General features: G+C 44.7%; 1 protein-coding gene across 5 annotated transcripts in view; it reads left to right on the forward strand.

Annotated features, from left to right (window-relative positions):
* The window catches only part of Cltcl1 (clathrin heavy chain like 1), a 96,141-nt gene that overhangs the window by 54,622 nt on the left and 17,516 nt on the right, over nucleotides 1-24,003 (forward strand). For all 5 annotated transcript variants that reach the window (XM_019207010.1, XM_019207011.1, XM_019207012.1 and 2 more), the window contains exons 19-22: nucleotides 10,866-11,049; nucleotides 14,545-14,598; nucleotides 20,086-20,278; nucleotides 20,909-21,066. In XM_019207010.1, the coding sequence (XP_019062555.1) occupies nucleotides 10,866-11,049; nucleotides 14,545-14,598; nucleotides 20,086-20,278; nucleotides 20,909-21,066 (589 nt within the window). The remainder of the gene's footprint in view (nucleotides 1-10,865; nucleotides 11,050-14,544; nucleotides 14,599-20,085; nucleotides 20,279-20,908; nucleotides 21,067-24,003) is intronic.

The raw sequence follows: 24,003 nt of genomic DNA on the forward strand, positions 1-24,003 counted from the left end.
AAAAAAAAAAAAAAAAAAAAAAAATTGGAAACACTGCATGGTAAATTAGGGGATGTGTGATTGGTATGTGTTGAGTCATAAGCTGACTACTACTACTGATAGGGTCCCTGAGTTCACTAGGGTATTCTGCTTTGCTGTCAGACCGATCTCTCTGATCGACGTTAGTTTATGGGTACTTTGGTCCCTTACAGCTCTGACCGCTACCTGTTGTGTTGTTTTGTTTTACTCTTCTTCCTCTTGAATACTGCTGCTTCTCACATACAAGGAGGTCTTTGGAGTTCTTGTTCTTTTCTGCAGTGACTGTTTCACCAGACATAGTTTCACGTACAGGTAAAAATGACCCGAGCTGACATAGGACAGACCAGATGCCTGGGGACCCAGATAGATCCTGTCAGTAGAGAAATGTAAACTATAAATTATCTTTAAACATGAAGCAATGAGCTAGCAATTAAATACAGAAGTCTAAGACGAGAAAGTAATAATAGAAAATGATAGAACTGTCTCGGCTGTTGCTAGGTTCCACTGAACCTGGACTGTGGTTCCCCTGTAAGGGTCGTGGGGACAAACCCTGAGGGCCTACGGAGGGGCGGCGTCTAAGAGGAAACCCCTCCTCACGTGGCAGCAGGTACGTCAGGTGGAAATGGGCCTTGCACTCCAGTTAAAGGAGTCTAAGACCTGAGCGGGGTAGAGAGACAAAACCATGGCCTTGCCTGTCATAAAACACATCGAAACATAAGGGTTATGAGAAGGTGAAAAAAAAAAGAATTGCTGGGATGTAGCATAGTTGTGCCACACCTGCCTGGCATGTGCAAGGTCCTGAGTTTGGTCTCCAGGACTGAGACAGAAAAAGAAAAGAAAGGAATCTAAAAAGCAAATACCACACCTAAAAATACCATTGTACTTACACGAATGTCAGAAAACAGACTGTTAGATAAAAAGCATTATTGAGTAGAAGACCAAGAGCACAATGATGAAAGGTTGCATCACTGAGGAGATAACTCTGAACTTACAGGTGCCTAATAATATGGCCTCAAAACATAGAAAGAAAAAGTTCATCACAAGGAGACTGGCAAATTGTCATGTTAAGCAATTTTAGACACCTCTCCAAGTAATTGATAGAAGAGTTAATTTTTTTAAAGCCGTAAATATATTTTAAAGTATATATTAAAAAGATAGTAATAAAAATATTTTAAAAGGAAGCATAACTGTTGACAGTTAATTGCATTGTAAGCTTGCTTTAATAAATTTGCATAAAATTTATTTGATAAGTGTGTATGATTTTTTTTCCCCAGTACTAAGGATTGAACCCACCCAGGGCAAGTACTCTACCACTGAGCTATATCCCCAGCCTTTTTAAATTTTGAGAAAGAGCCGGGCGTCGTGGGGCACACCTATAATCCCAGCACTCAGGAGGCTGAAGCAGGAGAACCTCTGTGAGTTTGAGACCAGCCTGGGCTACATAGTGAGTTCCAGGTCAGTCTCAACTACATAGTGAGACCCTTATGGGATGGCGTTGTAATTTTAAATTAGTCCCAACTGTGATTAATTGTGAGTTAATAGGTAACTGCTTGGTAGTTCTGGGAAACTAGATAGAGACTGTAACAAACGTAGAGACCCGAAGTAAATCACTCCACTCCTTGTTTGCCTGTAACCAAATGTTCCAAACCACAATCTATACAACAACGGGTAATCGATCTGCTGACTATTAGTACGTAACCGCCGAGTACGTGATTGATGACATTTGCCTTTGTCCCCTTCCCGTAAGTTTTGAGTGTTAACTCCCCCCATACCCCTTATAAAAACAGCCTCTGACTCTGAGCTAGTTGCCTCTCTGAGCTACTTGGCTCCGGAGTGCCTTCTAGCCAGACTAATAAAGGTCTTGTTTTCCAACTAGTCCGGTGTGTTCCTTCCTGGGTGATTCTTGCTGCTGCTTCTCAAGCTCCTGGAGCAATCGCTGGGTGATAGGCCCAGGATCTTGGAGGCCCTTTCAGCTGTTCAAGCTCCTTGGAGTGGAAGTAAGGCCTGGAGGTCTTACACCCTGTCTCAAAAAACCAATCAATCAATCAATAAAATTTTGAGAAAGAGTCTTACTAAGTTGCCCAGACTGGCTTCAAACTTGCCGTCTTTCTGCTCCAACCTCTCAGGTACCTGGGATTACCAGCATGTTCCACTATGTCCAGTTTAGATATGATTATTAAAGAAAAAAGCAAGACAAATAAGATCAAAGTGACCTACAGTCCTGCCCCACTCAGCCATGGTTAACAGCTTGTCAATTCATGAATGATCAGAAGACCCTGATAAAACACATCAGATTTTTACTCACATCCAGTGAAATGCCATTAACAGTCCCTATTTATGTACTTACGGAACTAGACAAAGAGATTCTAAAACAGAGATGGTAGGCCAAAAGTAGTCAAGATGCTAGTAAAATGAATACTAAGTTACTCCAGAGGTTGAAATGGATGTTTGGGTGGAAGATACTTACTCTAGAATTACTATAAAATGAAAATAGGACATGACAGTTTTATTTTATTTTTTAGGACATGACAGTTTTAGCAGAATATAGATCCCTAAATATTCTATGTGTGTAGAGAATTTACAGCAGTGACTTTCAATGAATTGAACAATTGACTGTGTAATAAATTGGGCATCTCTCTTATACTATGGAAAGAGACATAAGGGTAAATGCCAAAACTATATTATTATATTTTATATAAGTTCTTTAGCCAGTCATATAAATAAACAAATAAACAAACCTTAAGGGAAAAACCGATAGCATTAAGCCAGGCATGGTGGCGCAGGCCTGTAAACCTGTAATCTCTGCATTCAGGAGTCTGAGGTAGGAGGATTGTTGCAAGTCCAAGGCCAGCCTGAAATACACAGTGAGACCTTGTCTCAAAAAATAATATGTTAAACTTAAGAGATTTTTCCTAAAGAAAATGACAAAAGCTACAATGGGGGAAGATGTGTGCAATATAACATAATTAACAAAAGACTGGTATGAAGAAGATGTATGTAATAAAAGCATAATCCAGTTTTTTAAAAAAGGCTGAATACTAGAACAGGCCCTTCGGTGAGAGGAAAGACAGCTTATGAATCTAAGGCAAGAATTTGCCCTCATGCGGCGTAGAAGTGCAGAGGAGCCACCACGTGCCTGCTCCCTAGTGCTTTGCTCTGGCAGAGCAGCAGGAACCTGGCTCTCAGTCAGTGCCGCTGAGGATGTGGAGCAACTGGGCCTCTGAGGTGCCTCTGCTGGGGTGCTCATTATAGTTTGAAAACAGTTTGGTGCCGGAAAACACATTTCTTATCCTGATTATGAACCCTAGAGGAGTTCAGCTCATGCATATTAGAGGACATGCAAAATGCTCAAAGTAATGTGATTTCCAATAGAAAAATCTAAGAAAAATCCAAACAGACTGTAATATTGTCTTATTGTAGAATACTAGACAAGGGTGGGAATAAATTGTTTTCTTTTTTCTCTTTTGAAACCCCCAGACAGGGTCACTATGTACCTCAGACTGACCCCCAGCTAACATCCTTCTACCTCAGCATCCCAAGTCTGTCTCTCCATTTGTCCGTCCGTCCTTCTTTCCTTCCTTCCCCAGCTGCTTTTTATTTTCTTATTTTGAGACAGGTTCTCACTAAATACCCAGGTTAGTATGCACCATCACACCTGGTTGTTTTTTTTTTTTTTTTTTAATTATCACATAGTAAAATTGACCTTGAGCAAATACTTGTATAGATTTGTATTAGTGTCGCCATCAGGGTAGAGAATGGTTTTATTACCTTGTAACACTCCCTTTTGCTAGCAGCACTTCCTGCCAGCCCCTAACACCTGGCATCCACCCTTCCAGTCTAGTTTTACCTTTTCTAGAACATCATGTGAACGGAATTATACAACATGAGCTTTTAAGGCTGGCTTCTTTCCTCAATAGGTACAGAAAAGGTGTTGGACAAACTTCAACACCTATTCATGATAAGAAAAAAAAAACCTGCAGAAAATTGGAATAGATGGTCTTTATCTCAACTTGATAAGGCTATCTATGAAAAACCAACAGCCAACATCATACTAAATTGTTAAAAACTGAAAACCATACTAAAATCAGGAACAAGACAAGGATGTCCACTATCACCACTCCTGTTCAATATAGTTCTCAAAACATTAGCCACAGCCATTAGACAAGAGACAGAAATAAAAGGAATAAAGATGTGAAAGGAAGACTTAAACTGTCATTATTTGCTGATGAAATGATACTCTATATAGAAGACCCAAAAAACTCTGCCAAAAGACTTCTAGACTTGGGGGCTGGGGATTTAGCTCAGCGGTTCGGTGGCCTGCCTCACAAGCACAAGGCCCCGAGTTCGATCCCTGGTACCAAAAACAAAACAAAAAAAAAAAGACTTCTAGACTTCACTGACGGATTCAGTTAGAGTAGCTGGATACAAGGTCACCACTCAAAAATCAATAGGCTTCTTGTACACAAATAAGACTCACTGAGAAAGAAATTAAGGAAACAATTCCTTTCATAATAGCATCCAAAAAAAAATGAAATACCTAGGAATCAGTCTAACAAAGGAGACAAAAGACCTCTTACACTGGAAACTACAGCACCCTCAAAAAAGAGAATGAAGAGTGTAAGAAAATGGAAAGATCCCTTGTTCCTGGGCAGGAAGAACCAACATAGTGAAAATGGCCATACTTCCAAAACTGCTGTACAGATTCAGTGCAATCCCAATTGAAATCCCAAAAGTATATTTTGCAGAACTAGAGAAAACAATCTAAAAATTCATTTAGAACCAGAAGAGACCTAGAGCAAAAGCCATTCTAGGCAACAGAGACATGACGGGGTATCACAATCCCCAATTTGAAACTATACTACAAAGCCACTGTGATAAAACAGCATGGTACTGGCAAAGAAACAGACTCGAGGATCAGTGGAATAATTAGAAGATGCAGAAATAACTCCGGATGTACTCAGCTCCTTTGTCTTTGACAAAGGAGCCAACCATCCTCACTGGAGGAAAGACAGCCTCTTCAATAAATTGTGTTGGAAAAGCTGGATTTCAACCTGCCAAAGATTAAAACTAGACCCCCTATCTTTTTTCTTTTTTCTTTTTTTTGTTTTTTGAGACAGGGTCTCACTATGTAATTGAGACTGACCTGGAACTCACTATATAGTCCAGGCTGGTCTTGAATTCACAGCGATCCTCCTGCCTCAGCCTCCCAAGTGCTGGGATTACAGGCGTGCACCACCACGGCCGGCTTTTTTTTTGTTTTTTTGAGACAGGGTCTCACTATGTAGTTGACACTGACCTGGAATTCACTATGTAGCCCAGGCTGGTCTTGAACTCACAGCGATCCTCCTGCCTCAGCTTCCTCAGGGATTACAGGCGTGCGCCACCATGCCCAGTCTAGACCCCTATCTTTCATGTTTTGTTTTTTTGGTTTTTTTGGGTTTTTTGTTTTGTTTTGTTTTGGTACTGGGGATTGAGCTTGGTCCTTGCACTTGCGAGGCAGGCAGCAGAACCACTGAGCTAAATCCCCAGCCCAAATATCTGTTTCCAGGCTTTTTTTTTTTTTTTTTTTTTTTTTTTTTTTTTGGTACCAGGGATTGAACTCGGGTTCTTGCACTTGCTAGATAGGAGGCGGAACAACTGAGCTAAATCCCCAGCCCTCTTTCACCATGTACTAAGCTAAAATCAAAGTGGAATAAAGATTTAAATATTAAAACAGAAATGCTAAACTTGCTGGAAGATAAGTTAGGCCGAACTCTCGAAGACATTGGCATAGGAAAAGACTTCATGAACAAATCCTCAGTAGCATGGGAACTAGCAGAAAGAATCAACAACTGGGATCTCATCTTATTAAAAAGCTTCTGCATTACAAGAGAAACCACCAAGAGAGCTAAGAGACAACCTACAATGTGGGAAAAAATGTTACCAGCTGCTCCTCAGACAAGAGCCCACTATCTAGAACATATAAAGAACTCAAAAAAAAAAAAATCAGACCCCCAAATGTAAAGACCCAATTCAAAAATGGACATCTAGGGCCAGGGATGTAGCTCAGCAGTTTGGTGGCCTGCCTTGCAAGCACAAGGACGCAAGTTCAATCCCAAGTACCAAAAAAAAAGGAAGAAAGCAAAAATGGGCATCTGAAGCGAACAGACATTTCTCAGCCAAAGAGGTAAAAGCAGCAAATAAATATATGAAAAAATGTTCAGCATCACTGACCGTTGGAGAGAGCAGATGGAAATGACTCTGAGATCCCTCTCACCCCAGAAGGAACGGCTGCTGTCCAGAAATCAACCAGTAACACATGCTGGCGGGCTGTGGGGGAAGGAACCCTTTCCACTGTTGGTGGGAGTGCAGACTGCAGCAAGCACTGTGGAAGTCAATATGGAGACACCTCGGAGAACTAGGAGTAGAGGTCCCAACTGACCCAGCCATCCCTCTGCTGGCTTATCTTTCCAAAAGAATTAAACGAACCATACCGCAGCGATATATGTACACCCATGTTTACACCAGTGCAGCTTGGAATAGCTAAAACCTGGAAACAGCCTGATTGCCCATCAGCTGGACACTGGGTAAAGAAGATGTGGTTTTTCTATAAAATGGAGCACTACTCAGCCATTAAGAATGAAACTATAGTCATTTATAGTTAAGTGGATGCACATCGAGGCCATACTCTTCAGTGAAGTAAACAAGACACACGTGTAAAAACCTAATCGTTTCTCTGGTGTGAAAGCTAAAAGTGTAAATAAGGTTCAAATTGTATAATTGATAATGTAAAATAGGAAGAAAAGGGCTAAAGGAATAGGGGAAGTAGGAAGGGGAGGGGAAGGGAAGGGGGAAAATATGAGAAAAGGAAGAAATGGAAACAAAGTCTTTGTAAATAAGGAAGGGGCAGGGGGGTGAAGGGAGGGCAGGGAAGGGGGAAAAAATAACCAAGACCTGTCATGGAAAGGTGCAAGATCCCCGTGATGAATGTAACTGTACTGTGTACCTAAAAGGTACAATAACCTTAATGAAAAAATAAAAGGACTGGCTTCTTTCACTTAGCGTGATGCCTTGAGATTCATCCAAGTCATCGTGTGCATCAGCAGTTAATTCTTTTTTATTGCCGAGTGGTATTCTTTGTAATATATATATATTTATTTTGGCAGATTAATATACACAGATTCACACACACACACACACACACATATATTTATTTATTTGGTACCGGAGATCGAACTTGGGTCCTTGCGCTTGGGAGGCAGGAATCAGAACCACTGAGCTAAATCCCCAGTCTGTATAAATATATTTCATTCATTTATTCACCCTTTGAAGGACATTTGGGAAGGAAGGAAGGAAGGAGCAAGCTAAGAAGGAAGATCTGGGCATAGTGGCACACGCCTATAATCCCAGCACTCAGGAGGCTGAGGCAAGAGGATCACCTTGAGTTCAAGGCCAGCTTGGGCTACATAGGGAGTTCAACACCAATTTGAAATACAAAGCAAGACTCTATCTCAAAAAGTAAGGAAGGGGGCTGGGGATTTAGCTCAGTCGCACTGCACCTGCCTCACAATTGCAAGGTCCTGAGTTCGACCCCCAGTACTGCAAAAAAAAAAAAAAAAAAAAAAAAAAAAAGCAGGGGAAGGGAGGAAGAAGAGAGGACCAACGTTTAGGTCAGGTTTTATTTTGGTACCGGGGATCAAACTCAGGGCCTTGTGCTTGTGAGGCAGGCAATGGAATCACTGAGGTAACTCCCCGGCTGAGATGGGCTATTTTAGTTTAGGGGAAACACGAATACAGTGGCCATAAACATTTTTGTCCAGGTTTTGTTTGAACAGGCCCAGCGGTGTGAGAGCATGGGATGTGCGTCCGTCAGACTTTGGAAGAGACCGCCGCCTTGCTGCACTCCCACCAGCAGTGTGCAGGGCTTCCAGTCGCTCTGCATCTCCACTTGGACTTGGCATTACCGGTATTTTCTGTTTCTGCCGCCCTCGTAAGTGTATAGTGGTTTTTAACTTGCATTTCCCAACGGCTGGGGATGCTGGACACTTTTTACGAGCTGCTTTACTGCCCATATACCCTCCATGATGAAGTGTCGTTTCGGATCTTTCGCCTGGTTTTTCCTTGGGTTTTTTGTTGTTGAATGTTGAGAGTTCCAGGTCCTCCAATGGAATGTGGTTGGCATAGTTTTCTGATTCTACAGATACACTTTTTATTCTGTTAGTGCCCTTCCTAGAACAGAAGTTACTGTATTTGTTTCATAGCCCAGGTAGACCTCACACTCACAGTCTGCCTGCCTTCGTCTTCCAGGTGCTGGGATTACAGGTGTGGACCATCATGGCTCATTTAAACTTTTAACTTAGATAAAGTCTATGTCATAAATTTGCTATTATGAAGTGTGCTTTGGTGTTGAGAACTCAGTCAAATCCTAGGCCACAAAGATTTCTTCCTATGTGTCATTCAAGGGCTGGGTTTTTAGCTCAGTGGTTCCACCACCTGCCTTGCAAGCGCAGGGACCCCAGTTCAATCCCCTGTACCAAAAAAAAAAAAAGCCTTCTTTATCCTATGTTTCATTCAGAAGTTTCGTAGTTTCTAATTTAGATCTATGATCCTGTGTTCATTGAGATTTGAAGTTTAGGGTGAAGTTCATCTTTTTTTCACCTGGCATCATTTGTTAAAAATACTACCCTTTCTCTGTTGAATTGTTTTTGCATATTTAATCAAAAACCATCGGCCTGGAATTTAGCTCAGTGGTTCTACTGCCTGCCTTGCAAGTGCAAGGTCCCAAGTTTGATCCCCAGTACCAAAAAAATTCATTTGGCCAGGTAGTATAATTCTTACAACTTTATTATTTTTCAAAAAAAATTTAGTTGTTCTAGTTCTTTTGCTTTTTTACATAAATTTTAGAAATAGCTTATCTGTCCTGCAAGAAAATTTGCTGAGATTTTTTTATTGGAATCAGCTGAAATCTATAGACCAGTTTAGAGAGAATTGATATCTTTTGGTATATAGTGTCCGTAAAGGTGATATGTCTCTCTATTGATTTGGTTAATTGATTTTTTTTCAATAATTTATATTTTCTGTTATATAGATCATGTACATATTTGTTAGATTTGTGCCTTAGTACCTAACATTTTTGCAGTTATTGTAAGTAGTTCTATTTTTTAAATTTATAATTACACATTGCTAAGCATTACTTGTATATAGAAATACAGTTTTTTTTTATGTTTACCTTGTATTCTGTAACCTTGCTAAACTAATTTATTAGTTCTAGGATTTTTTTTTTTTTTTTTTTTTTAGTATTCTGATATCTTCTTGTTGTTTTTGTTATTGTTGTTGTTTTGAGACAGGGTCTCACTATGTAGTTGAGACTGACCTGGAACTCACTATGTAGCCCAGGCTGGCTTGAACTCACAGCGATCCTCCTGCCTCAGCCTCCCGAGTGCTGGGATGACAGGCATGCACCACCACTCCCGGCCTTCTTGTTTTGTTTTGAGATATTCCCCTGAGTTTCTAACCCTGAACTCCTGGGCTGGCAGCCTTCTGAGTAGCTGGGACTATAGATGTGCCCCAAGGTGCCTAGTTTTGTGAGATTTTTTCCCCTAGTCAAGCTGCCTGAAAATGTGGTGACAGTGGACATCCTTGTGTCATCCATGATCATAGTAGAAAGTGTCTGGCCTCCCACTATTATGATGTTAGCTCTGTGTGTGTGTGTGTGTGTGTGTGTGTGTGTGTTCACGTGCGTGTGCGTGCATGTGTGATTGGTGACCAGTACCTTCACAGTGAGCTGCATTCCCACCCTACCCCCCTTTCTGAGGCAGGGTCTTACTAAATCACTAAATTGTCGGACAAGATTTAAACTTGCTATCCTTCCTCTTCCCTGCAGAGTTTGAGATTACAGGCATGGACCGTGCCCAGCTGGCTGTGGCCATTTTATAGATGTACTTCATCAGATTCAAGAAGTTCCCTTCTCTTGCTGGTTGAGAGTTTTAATCATTAGCAGATATTGGATCATCATATGCTTTTTCTGTATTATTTGGTAATGATCATGTGATATTTCTTTTTGGGGTTCTTAATATAGCATACATTAACTTTATGTGTGTGATACTGGAGATTGAAACCAGGGCTTTTGCAATGAGCCACAGCCACACTCCTTTTTATATTTTTAATTTTGAGACAGGGCCTCACTAAGTTGCCCAGGCTGGGTTTCAGCTTGTGATTCTCCTGCCTCATCCTCCAAGAGTTCTGGAATTATAGGCATATACCATCACATCTGTCTGATTGTTTTCCATTTTTTAATAAAAGTAAAAGTTTCACAGTAATACAATCTAGTATGATTAAAGAAAAGGAAGTTCAAAAACATTTAAAATTATATTCCTTGGGAGTGTAGTTTATGTGGCAAAACTATAAAGACTTGCAAAGAAATAATAGAGGCACGGTGAGGAAAATTGGTACTTCTGCGTTGGGTTCAGGGCTGCTGGCAAGCCGGAGCAGCCTTCCCAGTGATTGGCCATGTTCTGATTCTCTTAGCAGTACTTGCCCGAGACTGCCATATTGTTCCCCTTTAGGATGCATATGCATTACACGTACTCCTGTGTCCACTTATCAGTCATGTATGTGTTATGTGTGGAAGACAGGCAGGAGGACTCAGTCTGAATCCATCCTAGGCAATTTAGTGACTTAGCAAGACCCCGCCTCAAAAGACAAGAAGGACAGGGAATGTAGCTCAGTTTGAAGGCTCTAGGTTCAATCCCCAGTATCTCAAAAAAAAAAAAAAAAAAATTGTTTGTCTTGGGCCACCTGACCTGCTGAGGAGCACTGTGTGCCGCATTAGTTCCTAGACACCATACTGACCCACCCTGTCACCACAGGAATCTCCAAAACCTGCTCATCCTGACTGCCATCAAGGCCGATCACACACAGGTCATGGAGTACATCAGCCGCCTGGACAAGTACGATGCCCCTGACATTGCAGGCATCGCCATCAGCAACGCACTGTACGAGGAGGCCTTCGCTATCTTCCACAAGTTTGGTGCCAATGCCTCGGCGATCCAGGTGGGTGCTGCGCGCAGTCTTGTTGGGCCCTGGCACCTCGCGCTGCTCTGCACAAACCCCAGTGAGTCATGACCACTGTGAGAGATTCCCAGGCAGATCCCCAGGCACAGAGCAGGAGCATGAAGTGGCTTCGTTAGCCGGCGGCTCAGCAAGGGATTCAGATCGCCTCGAGAGCACCAAACAGAAGTTTACTCCTATTTTTACGTCTTTCTGTTTCGTTAGGAAGGGGAAACAGCAGCTGTGGATGCTGGGGAAGTAGTCAGACACAAGCAGAGGAACCGTGAAGGGGAGCAGGAAGGTTCGGCAGGGCTCTCCGAGATCACCTTGCTCTAGTGAGTTTATTACGTTACAGAAGTGGTCGTAGCTACAGTGTATCTTTCACCATGGAGAAGTTTCCATTTCCTTTCTCATCGTGCCCTTTGTGGCTCGGATTGAAGAGCTTTATTTTCCATACCAACCCTCATCATCAAAATCTGTGTCTGAGACCTCCCACAGACTGATATTCTTTAGTACATAAGACCCTGGAGGTTGTTTTCCAGTCTGTTGTGGTTTCTCTCACAGTGTTTAGAGCCCACTGTGGATAACAGGCAAGGGATAAGTAGGCAGATTCCCATAATAGCTATAAAACCTATCACTGTCTTACACCTTCTAGACCTGAGAACCATCCATCCTTTCTAGGTCTGGGCTGGTACTGTTATAGCCATTTCAGCGAAAAGAATCACACCATGAAAGAGGTCCAAATTCAAAGTCCTTTACAGCCAGTCACCAAAGGGTGGGCTCCCACTCCCAAGTCCCTTTGGCACCAGTCAAGCAGGGAAGCCCAGTTTTTAAAGGGCTTTAAAGTTTAACCACACAGTAGAATGTCATGATCTTATCTTTGAGCAAGCACAGGGGTACAGAAGCAGATTGCATGTTAGATTAAAATCCAATTTGGGGGATCCAGCAGGAAATTCCCATCTTTATGGTTAGGGCCTCAGTATAACATGTCCTGTCCTTTGTTCTTAACCACAAAGTAAGCTATGTACTGCATAACTTCACTTTGAACAAGCAGTCCAGGGAGGAAAAGGGGTAAAGTTCAGGCACAGGCTATTGGGGGTTTCTGGTTAACTCTCTTACTTCAGTACATAGGCTAACTTTTTTTTTTTCCCCCAGTGCCCAGGATAGAACTCAGGACCTTCCACTTTCAAGGCAGGCCGGGTACCACTGAGCTAAATCCCTGGCCCCCCTCTTGAATTCCTTTGATGATCTCTTTTGCCCCGATCGTCTGTGGAGACAACAGTTAGATTGAACTTTCCACAGACTTACCCTTCTTTGCCAACCGGTCATCTGAGGCCAGTCCATTTTTATATACGCATTTTGGATCTTTGATGTTTAGCGGTTTCATTGGTTATCATTTCTAGCACAGGTTGTCGTTGAGCTGTTGTGGTTAGCATGTAGATGGGGTTCTGCATCCCTGCACCCCCTCAGCCCACGTGGCCGGCCCGGAGTGTGCTGTGATCCTCTCCGGAGGTGGCTCGTCATCTTTCCAGCTGCCTGTCACTGTCTTTCTCTTGCAGGCGGAAGTGTACAGGGCAGGGAATCTCCCAGTAGTGCTTCTTGGTGTAGAGGCCAGAAGGAGGAGGAGACAGCTCCCTGCCCCGCTGGATGGAAGTTGGGCATATGCCCTCTTCCCACATACCCGTATAGCCCTTTGGGGCAGACCAGTGGATGGGGGCAATTATGTTTTTCCATCCTGGGCTCAGATTAGGAAATTGCGCTAAGGAATTAATCTCGGTTTCACTTCCCCACCATTCTAATGAGGCTTCTTTTAGCCTCGTTATAGAACCTTTGTCCTAGGCAAGTCAGTTCTCCAACTTGGGCCTGGAACTCTTTTTCCCTTTCGAGTGTAATGCTAGCCTTAAGGATCCACAGGTTGCTTCCTTGTAAGGAAGGTTTTATATTCCTGTCCTTTTTGTCTTCTTCCAGTGCTAGCAAGGTCACATTCCCTAGCCCCCCATGGCCACTGATTCCCCTACCAGAGTTCTGCTGCAGACACAGCATGATGTAACATTGAGCCAACGTGCTATGCTTTCTGGTAATCCCATGAGGTTTCAGGCTGTGGAAGGGATCTGTTGCAAAGGCCAAGACATTGCCTTGTAATAGGAATGAAAGACCCAGAAGCTGGGGACCGCTGGGGAATAGGTGAGCCTTCTACTAAGGATCAGTGTTCCCAGGGCATCACCTCTCCCATCTGTCCAAAGCCAAGAGGCTTTTCCTTTTTTCCATTCTGGATTTTGAGGGTCTACGATGTTTAAAGTGACCGGGTTACATGTTCCAAGTTTTCAAGGTGTTGGAGGTGACCATTTCTTTAAGGGAGACCCTAACTGCCAGGTGGCCTACCTCCTACAGCCCCACCGGGGGCACCCGAAGTCACCTACATGTTCACCGCCACCTCACTTCCACCACCGGTGGTTGCTTCAGGTGCACATGTATCTGTTATTTGTGCTATACATACGCTCCTTCCCATCGCAGGTCCCCGCATGCCCCAAGATAGATATCCTTTGTTGTGGTGGAATTGTTGGCCATGGAAGCATCAAAATAGGAAGCCACTAGCTCTCCAGGCCTTGATCGCATGGTTTTGTTTATGAAGGGTCCTATCTGAGGATTATTTAGATTCACTGGCTGAAAAAGTAGATGTTTCTCTTGGTACATCTATAGTATAGAGCTCAAACTCCCAACTAGTTTCTATCTGTGGGTTAAAGCAAATGGGTGGACTCCCGTCCTTAGGGTTATAGACCTCGTGTGTAGTCAAGTTGTGGGTGCAAGTTCCACCGATTGCTCCTTCACAAACATGCAGGTGTGGAAAAGCTGAACGGTCATAATAGTGCTCCCTGTCCAAGTGACACTCAGGCAGGAGTCACTGTTAATAGCCCTGGTGGGAGCTGTTCCATGCATGTTGTTCCAGGTGTGGGGGAGATGAATACCTGTAAAACATCCTGTCCACAAGAAAAAGATGAGGGCTAACACCTCTTGCCACATTTCCAGTCAGCTGAAACAGTCCCAGCAAGGGCAATAGCAAGAAGCCGGGGGCGGGGGACTCTAATGAACAGCGAAGGATGACAGTTCACTGCAGATAGTCACAAAGGTGTGCAGTGTCCCCAGGCTTCTGCTGTGCGTGGACTCGTGAGCCCCGGAGTGACTAGAGCATAGCTGATACCTTCTGTCAGTTCTGGCATGGTCAGGACGACCTTCGTATCGTGATGCGGGTCTCTGGAGCCCCCCACTCTGGAGTGACTGCCTCTTTCACTATGGTTGATGACTCCCCCTACTTTCCATTTGGGCTTGAGGCTGTCTTATCACCAGACTTTACCCAAACTGAATCTCTCAGAAAGAAGGGGTAGAGTGGACTAGAAATTATAACAGGGGCCCTCTCTAAGGCCCAAGAGGCTATCTTGGTGAGACTTTTCCTGGTTCAATCAGTTCTTTTTAAGGTTGTTTCCTCTAATGTCCTTATAGGGTGTGCTGGTCCTCTCAGGACAGGGGGTGGCCTGGCAAACAGAAGCTCATAGGGTGAGTAGCCTGTTCTCTTGTGGGGAATGCAACATGTCCAGGGAAGCCCAATGGGCAAGGCCTGGACCCAGCTGAGTCTGGCCTCTTGGCAGAATTTTCCTAACCCTACTCTCAGAGTTCTATTCATCTGCTCTACCTTTCTTAAGCTCTGGGGCCGGTAGGCTCCTTGTACATTCCATTTAATCTCCGAAGCCTTTGCCACCCTTTGGACCACTGTTGCCATAAAAGCAGGACCGTTGTCTGATCCTGTTCTTAGTAGAAGCCCATAGCAGGGAACGATTTCTTGTAGCAATTTTTGTGCCACTTCTTTGGCTTTCTCTGTCTGACAAGGGAAGGCTTCTACCCAGTTGGAGTGAGTGCAAACCATAACCCCTTGGTAGCTCTGTTAAATCAACCTGGGTATCTTCAGAAGGCACTACCCCAATCCTTTGGACCCCCACCAGGACGCCTGGTGTTGTCTTTGGATTGTGTTGAGCACATTACACACAACTGGACAGTTTGTTTGGCCAGAGGTGTCAGTCAGGGGATATAAAAGTAACAGGCAAGCGGAGCCTCTAACTTTTCTTCTCCTGGGTAGGGCAGTCTCATGTGTAGCTTGTATTAATTGAGGTCCCACGTAGTATATGTTAACACAGTTCAGCCATCTGGAAACCGGGACCTTTTCCTTTGATTTCCCCTCCTTCTGAAACCCATTAAATCTCCTCTGAACTCTTACTATTTTTCATCTCCTTCCCAAGGTACCAAGGAAAGGAGAGTGGTGTCTGGCCATAAACTTGCAGCCTTGAGTTCTTGGTTGGCCCTGTCATTACCTAGCTTAGATTTTCCCTTTTGATGTTCCCTGCAATGGACATCTGCAACTTCTTTTGGAGCCCAGACCACTTCTAGGAGTTGAAGTGTGTGTGTCCTAGGGATATTTAATTTCTTTTCCCCCTGCTGTACCCTCTTTCTCACTAGAGGGCACCATATGCCTGCAAAGTTAGGAATGTGTATCAAGGCTGTAGACGTTCGGTCTTTCCTTTTCCTAACTTTGATGCACAAGCTAGGCCAATGAGTTCAGCCCTCTGAGCAGAAGTTCCTTGGGGTAGTGGTCAGGACTCTACAGTCTCTTCTAGGGCCACAACTGAGTAACCAGTCCGCTGTTTCCCAGTTTTGTCTATGTGACTACTTCCACCCACAAAGAACTCCAAGAGAGGTTGGTCTCGCAGATCTGGCCAGCTGGAGTACACCTCTTCGGTGGCCTCTTCATAATCATGTGTGGGCCCTTTTGGCTAGGGAAGGAGGGTAGCTGGTTAGGTTAAGAGACTTCTACCCTGATTCAAAGGTTCCCACAGAGAAAACTTTGGTACTGGGTCAGATGCAAATTGGTGAGCCAGCAGGGACCTTTAGCTTTCCTGAGGTGGCCACAGCATGTGGGACTCGCACCGTAGGTCCTGGCCAGTTTGTCAGCCTCTTTGTTCAAGAGAGCAGTTGCGGCCGGCGAGCACCCTTGCGCAGCTCATGTAGTTGCTCGGATAAGTGGCCACCAGTCCTTACCAGGTCCAAGGATCTGGACTCGTACTCTACTGCGATTTTCTTTCGGTCACACAGTGGAAGAATTACTCGATAGGGGAGGCACGAAGCTGGTGCTTCCGGGAGCTTCTCCTTAGGGTCTTGAAAGTGGTCTGTTCTTTGTCCCAGGTCAGGGCATCGTTTTCTCCCCTCTTCTGACTTCAGAGAAAGGCTTAGCTAGGGTAGCATAGTTAGGGATCCATATCCTACAGAAGCCTGAAGCTCCCAAAAGCTCTCGCATTTGCCTCTGAGTCTGGGGTTCAGACGTATTTTGCGTCATCACCTTTCAGGCTGCCTGGTTTTCTTTCCTCCTTGCACAGTAGAACACCAGATACTTCACCTCTGCACGGCATAGTTGCGCCTTTTTTTCAGCACATTTCTTATCCATTTTGGCACAGTGCCCTTTCTACAACCTTCATGGGTCTCATGCCGCAGGAGGAGGCCATCAACATACTGTAGCGGGGTGTACCCCAAGTCCTGCACTGGGGACAGTCAGCAGTCTTGGGCCACCCCTCCCTGAAATTAGCTGAGGAGATCTTGGACTCCTGCAGCAGCCTCATCCGAGCGAGCTGGTCATGGTGTCTAGGACCAGTTGGCCCCCACTGGAAGGCACAGATGGGTTGGCTCTTCGGGGCTCGCTGGATCCAGAAGAAGGCATCGTTCAGATCCAAGCAGGTGAGTCGTCCCACTGAAGCTGGCAACAGCCCCAGAAGAGTATCAGTCAAGGTCTGGGGCAGTGGGATGCGGCATCACTTGTTGCCCGCATGTCCTAGACAGGATGGTGGTGTTGAGTTTCTTTTCTTGACTGGAAGGAGGGGTGTGTTCCAGGGTGACTGGAAAAGAATGAGGATCCCATGATTAGGAGTCTTCCGAGGTGTTGTTGGATCTCCTTTGGGCCTGTTGGGGAAAGAGATACTGTCACTGGGCAGTGGGCATGGCTCCGGGTTAATTAAGTTCTGCTTTGACTAGAGGTTGGTCTGTTGCCAGCCCTGGCAGATTGTCATCCGTCCATAACCTTTCTCTGAACCAAGTCAGTTTTTCTCAGAAGTCTCCATTCTCCTTCCTGGGAGACAGTCAGGGCCAGGATCATCTGCAGAGGCAGCAGTTCAAAGTACCTTTCTCTGTCCCTAAAATCAGTGTGGGCCCTTAACTTGGCCAACAATCCCTCCCTAAGAGGGGAACTGGACAGTCAGACATGTACAAGAACTGATGGACCACCTGGTGGCCCCGTTTCACGAATGCACGGCTGGCAGAAGGCTTGAGCCTCAGTTTGTCCTGTGGCCCCTTGACATCAATTTTCTTACTACTGAGAGATGCAGTGGGGACTGTCACAGCCAAGTAGTCTGCTCCATTGTCAATCAGGAATCCTGCCGGTTTGCCCCTCACTTTCACGCGAACCATAGGCCTGAGGGGTGTTGGGAGCCTGCTCCCCCTCAGCCTTCACATAGGGAGTTTTTTCCCACAGCAAAGACAGCAAGTGGCTTCTCACTCTTCACGGTTTCGACCATCTTTTTCTTCAGCTTTGGACGCTGCCTCTTGTAGTGCCCTCTCCCTCTGCAGTAGGCACATTGATCGTTCTCCGGGATCCCTTCCCCTCCTCCAGGTGCTTTGATTGGTCTCCTGTCCCGTGCCGCTCGTGGCCACCACAGTGAGATCACCTTTCTTGTCACTTGCCAGTTGGCTTCCCTCTTTTTCTCTACATCTCAGTTCACAATTACTTTCTCGGTGATCTCTAACAGCTGGGCATGTTCACCCCGCACAGCCCTCTATCCTTTGGAGTTTCTGACGGAAATTGCTGGCCCTCAGGCTCACCTAGGCAGTGTTGACCATCTGCTGATTCGTAGCGGCCTCTGGGTCCAAGGGGGTACAGGTGCTGTAAGTCTCACAAAGTCGTTCCAGAAATATGCTCTTACCTGGCTTCTGTAGCACTTCATTTACCTTGGTGGTATGGGTCACCTTTTGACGTCCTTGCTTTCGTCCCTGCAGCAAGGTGTGGTAGCCAACCAGTTGGGCCGTCTGATGAGGGCTGTTGGGGTTCTAATTCAAGTCTTCGGTGGGGAGCTACTCTCACAGCTCTGGGGCTGCAGTTGACATGAAGGCTGTCCTGAAGGTACAAGGACCATTCTCTACCGGGCCAAGGTAGAAGCTGACTGTCTTGGGGTTGAAGCTGGTGTTGGTTACTCGTAGAGGAGAAGTTGGTCTAGGAGTGGAGGAGTTATGAAGGGGGGCTCAGCATATCTGAGCGCAAATCATCCAAGCTTCTCTCAAAAATAGGTGGGGTTTTGGCAGACTTCTGCCTGTTTAGGTGGGCCATTGTGGCACCCAGAACTCGGGATAGGGTTCCCTCAAGCAGGGTGGTGGACAGAGAACAAAGGGTGGCTGGGGTGTGTATGCCTGGAAATTGGTCTGGGTGCCCGGGTCCCGACCTTGGGAAATCCTGCCACAGCTTGCCATACTGTCGTGGTTAAAATTTCCTCCAGTGGGCCTTCTGAGGGCCGCCCAACCTGAGAGGGTGGCCAGTCTATTTCATAAAGGGCTCTGAGCTTTCTTGGCGTGAACTTCTGACCAGAGTCCCCAGGAAATCCTATCTTGACGTTTCTGGTCATGGTCTCTCATGGGGTGTTCTTACTTTGGCCCCGACCCATGGTTTTACCTCCCATGAAAAGAGACAACAAACAAGATGCCAGCTGCTTCACCATCACCTGCCGGGCTCCTCCTAGCAGTGACAAGCCAGTGATCCTCACCATCACCCTGGCGCAGCCCTAAACCGTCCAGGGCGCCCCAGCTACAGCTCAGGGCTGGGCTCTCACTTCAGCCCTGTGCGCCCCGATGGGAGGCAGGAATGCGATGCCCGTCTCATTCACACCCAAGCACTCGCAGAACCAAGCCAACAAACGACACTCTCCGTCGCCAGTGGCAGCCTGAATCGTTCGGTCTCACTGTTCCCTGGCAGCTAATTGGGGAACACTGAGGCTGATTGGCCCCTCTCTATAGATCCCTCCTTGGATCTCTTCCCTGAATTGGGCCCCTTCAACCTTACCGTGATCCAGACATCTGCCAAAAGCACGTGAGTCTCTGTGTGCACCTTCCCCAGCCAGTCTCCCGGGATGGGAATCCGTCTGTGGTCACACACCGGGCAGAAGCTTGTCCGGCCGCTGTGCTCCCCTGCTCCGCCAGTAGGGGAGGCAGTCAGCCACAGGGGTCTGTGCTGGACCCCAGAGCCTCCCAATTGGCTTGCCGAATGAAGTGTGGCCACTGTGTGCCAGACGTGGAGTAGAAGTAAAAAGCAGCTTTTACTAGCCAGTAGCTTAGCAAGGAATTCAAATCACCTCGAGAGCACCACACAGCAGTTTACTCCCATTTTTAGACCTCTCTGTTTCTATGGGAAGGGGAAACAGCAGCCACGGTTGCTGGGGAAACACAGCAGAGGGGCAGTGAAGGGGGAGCAGGGAGGTTTGGCGGGGCTTTCCAGGGTTGTCTTGCTCTTGTGAGTTCGCACTGCAGCTCTGTTTGTAGTTACGTCTCCCACAACGGGAGGGATTTCCATTTCCTTTCTCTGTCATCACAGAAGACGTCAGGTGCTTCAGTGGTCAAGGGCAGCTTCTCTTGGACGCTTTCCTCTTCTCTGCTAGTGTCCCTTTCGCTCCTCAGCCTCTCCTAGACTGGTACCTGACACCGGGTTCATGGTTAGCCCTTTCTTTATGCTTTTGTTAGTTTATTTCTTCTCTGTCTAGGACCCTCACCACAACCATCTTCCCATTACAATGGCTCTTGTCTCTGTCAATTCATTCATCCAAGAAATACTTAGTGCCCCCAGTTGCTTTACACTGAATTGAAATTATCATGCAGTTTTAGGCAGAGTAAGCAACCAAACAAAATGTTTATTCCTTGGAGCTGACTAGGTGTTGTGAACGATTGAAGTCCTTCTGTGACCCCTAGGTCCTGATCGAGCACGTTGGAAACCTAGACCAAGCACGTGAGTTTGCTGAGAGATGCAACGAGCCTGCTGTGTGGAGTCAGCTGGCCCAAGCCGAGCTCCAGAAAGACTTGGTGAAGGAAGCAATCGACTCCTACATCAGGGCAGATGACCCTGCCTCTTCCCTGGAGGTGATTCAGGCAGCCACCAAGAGCAGTAAGTGAATACCCTCTCTAGCGCCTTGCTTCTCACTGGTGTGACACATGGCCAAGGCAAGCTTTTGGAGAGATTCCCAGGAATCTCAGTGTATTTTACATCCAGAGAAATCACAGAACACAGTAAGTAAAAGTTTTCCAGATGAATCTGAGATGAATATTACTCTGTTAGTGGTACTAGCTCTTCAGTCTGGTTGACTGTTGCCCTTTTTTATAAGATTAAGCAGTTTAGACACAACAGGTAACTGCAGTTACAGTAATTCTAAGGTCAGTGACTCATCCTCAGTTTCTTGGGGATATTCTTCTGGTATATCTAATTGATTGTGGCCCTGACCTCTCCAGGGGCTAGAATAAGTGCCTATGTGCCTAGTGAAGTCTTTGCTTGGGGACAAGGAGACTCCTGTCCCCAGGAGTGACTCACATGTGACCCTACCACTTCCCTTTCCTCCCTCCTTGGATAGGGCTTATTTACGGGAAGAGCCAGGATTTTGTAGGCTTTACCTGATGCTTGAGCTGCCATGAGGCATGACCGTGAAGATAAACCTATCTGGCTGAGGACAGGTAGGAGGAACTGAGCCTCCATTTAAAACAATCACCTCTGGGCTAACTTGTCTTTGTTTTCTGCACTTAGACAACTGGGAAGATCTAGTGAAATTCCTACAAATGGCCCAGAAGAAGAACCATGAGCCCTATATAGAAACTGAACTTATTTTTGCGTTGGCTAAAACCAACCGTCTATCTGAGCTAGAAGATTGCGTTAAGGGGCCCAACAATGCCAACATCCAGCAGGTAAGTTGGGGCCCCTAGGGAAGGGAACTACCATGGCCATATTTAGGACAGGAATCCTCCTTAGAGTGGTACAAATTCACGATGATGGGAAACAGGCCACACGCAGAGTTACATAACTTCTTGCTATCACTGATTGAAATTAAGACCCTATGGGGTTTGACTTGCCATTGGCTGTGCGCATCAGAATGGCCCTCCTTGCCCGGTGTGGTGGTGCATACCTGTAATTCTAACACTAGGGAGGCTGAGGCAGGAGAACGGCTGTGAGCTCAGGGCCAGCCTGGTCTACATAATGAGACTCTGCCTCAAAAAACAAAACAAAAAAAAATGGCTCCCCCAGAGGAGAAGATGTTAGGGTGTTAGGACTTCAGGAGCAGCTGTTCTGTTTACTGTAAGAAAACACAGGGAACTAGCTAACTCAGAGTTAATAATCTGGACACATGGAAGATATATATTGAAAATTAGTGACTTTCCTGGATGCCCACAACAACCAGGTAAAATAATGAAGAAGAAAAAAGCAAAAAGAATCCCCACCCCTTTTCTGGGGACAAGGTCTTGCTATGTAGTTCAGGCTGGCCTCAGACTCAAGATGATCCTCCTGCTTCAGCCTCCCAAGTGCTAGGATTTTAGGTGTGTGCCACCATGCCCAACAGGCATTCCTTTTTAAATAGAAATAAAACCAAATTGTTTAAATAAACTCTAACCATAAACAATACTAAATAAAAGAAAGATCTAATTAATAATAAAGTCTGACATGCAAGTAAAATATTATCCCCTGGAAAAAGTGATAGAGATGAAGGAATAGTGAAAATGTATTCTAACTGTACAGTAGTACAAGTGTCCTATTCCTGAAAGAAGACACATAATTTGTTAAATAACACAAAAGTGAGTTTTGAATTTTTATTTCAAAATAAGTTCTAATTACTTGTTGAAAACTAGGTTAACATTTTGAAAGGGATGAAAATGAAAAGTTCATCATATAATTCTTTAGTCAAAATAAAATTCCAGATAAAATAATTAAGGTTAAAAACTCATTTTATTTCTTTAGTACAAGTTTTTTGAAATATTATTTGAATCTTTGCATAAGAAAGGAGTTGGGTGGGGTTTTTTTTATTTATTTTTTTGGTACCAGGGATTGAATTCGGGTCCTTGCACTTGCGAGGCAGGCGGCAGAACCACTGAGCTAAATCCCTGGCCCAAGAAGGAGCTTTTAAGCATATAGACAGTGGAAGAAAGCACAAAGGAAAATACCAGTTCATCATTTATTCCACCTTAAACCCCCATGGTATATGCATGACCGTCTATTCGATCTAATCACTTTTATCGTCTTTTTATTAATAAAATTTATAAAGAGTCTATAAATTGGGCCAGGGATTTAGCTCAGTGGTTCTGCCGCCTACTTTGCAAGTGCAAGGTCCCTGAGTTCAATCCCCAGCACCAAAAAAAGAAAAAGAAAAAAAAAGAGTCTATAAGTGGAATCTGGTTAGTTGCTTGAATTTAAATAATTACTACCCAAATATAAATATTAATACTATTCATGCTCATTGAAAATTACTACCATAATCAACAAATTTATTTCATTAAATTTATATTTGTGAATTTCTTTAAAACACTTTAAAACATCATAACATGTTTGACTTTTTTATGGCCATAGCAGCACCCATTTTTCCGGATAATTTTCGATAGCATTCTCTGTATTGCTTGCATGCATTTCTTGCTGTTTCTAAATAAGCTTTCATAAAGTGAGTGTTATTTTGAGTAATTTGTACCTTGGTGTTTCTTCATGGGTTAATAGCTTATCATTAATTAATTCTCAGGCCAGGGATTTAGCTCAGTGGTGCCACCACCTGCCTCCCAAGCTCAAGGTCCCAAGTTTGAGCCCCAGTACCTAACAAAACAAAACAAAGTAATTAATTCTCTACACTTTAACATGGAAATCTTACAAGTATCCCGTTGGTGGTGTATATAATATGCTTGTGCAACTGCTGTACCACAAATTAGCTGTAATACAGCTTTATACGTCTTCCTTAAGGAATGTAATGAGATAATATCTAGTCTGCTCAATCAGTGCCTTTCTTGGCATTATTTTCACTGAAGACCTCCCTGAGATGGGGTATATGCTGCCTGGTGGCACAGTCATACGTGTAACACCAGTGCTTCAAGCTGCCTGATGGGAGAGTCGGTCAGCTCAAATCAGAGCTGCCTAGCAGTGAGACATACGGTGTAGGGCCCCTTTGTGAACATAGTCAAACATCACAGCATGATCTGTACTAATAAAAACTGACCAGTCTCTAACAGAAGGAAGGAGTTAACAACATCCACTGGTGGGATATAGTACAACCTTTAAAACTATTTAGAATCCATTTGGTGAACAGAAGCCTTTCAAATCAAGTTCAAGCAGTGTGAAAAATAGCACACATGATACAGTAAATATGTATGACTGGGAAAATGCTCATGGTGGGAATTGTGAACAACTCAAGGATGTGGAATTAGCAGGATCATATTATTTTTCTTTTAGTTGCTTGTGTTTCCAAAGGTTTTTTTCCCAGTCAGTGATCACATAATTTCAAAAATTGACTTCATAGTCACAAAATTAATCAAAGGCTTGATAATAAAATCTTGCCCGAACTCCCCCTGTGAATTAGTCCTGGGTCCTCCTGAGCATGAAACACTGCTGGGTAGAGTGGGAGGTTCGTCCCTCGTGCTGCTGTGCTGCAGAGGAGGGGATCTCTGCCTCTGGTCACGCTGGCCCACAGCCCGGAAAGCCTGCCTTCTGTGTCTGTCAGCCTGGAGGCCAAGTCCAGCCTATCACCTTTTTGTATGTGTTTGCCAGTCTTATATATGACAGCTCCATCTTTATTGTATCGTTTATTCATTTTTCATGTGTTCTGAGTCTTTTTGTTTATAGTAAAAAGTAAATTTATTAGAAAATGTAACAAG

The sequence above is a fragment of the Fukomys damarensis genome, unplaced genomic scaffold, assembly GCF_012274545.1.
Source record: "Fukomys damarensis isolate Sample0158 unplaced genomic scaffold, DMR_v1.0_HiC HiC_scaffold_34, whole genome shotgun sequence".
NCBI classification, from domain to species: domain Eukaryota; kingdom Metazoa; phylum Chordata; class Mammalia; order Rodentia; family Bathyergidae; genus Fukomys; species Fukomys damarensis.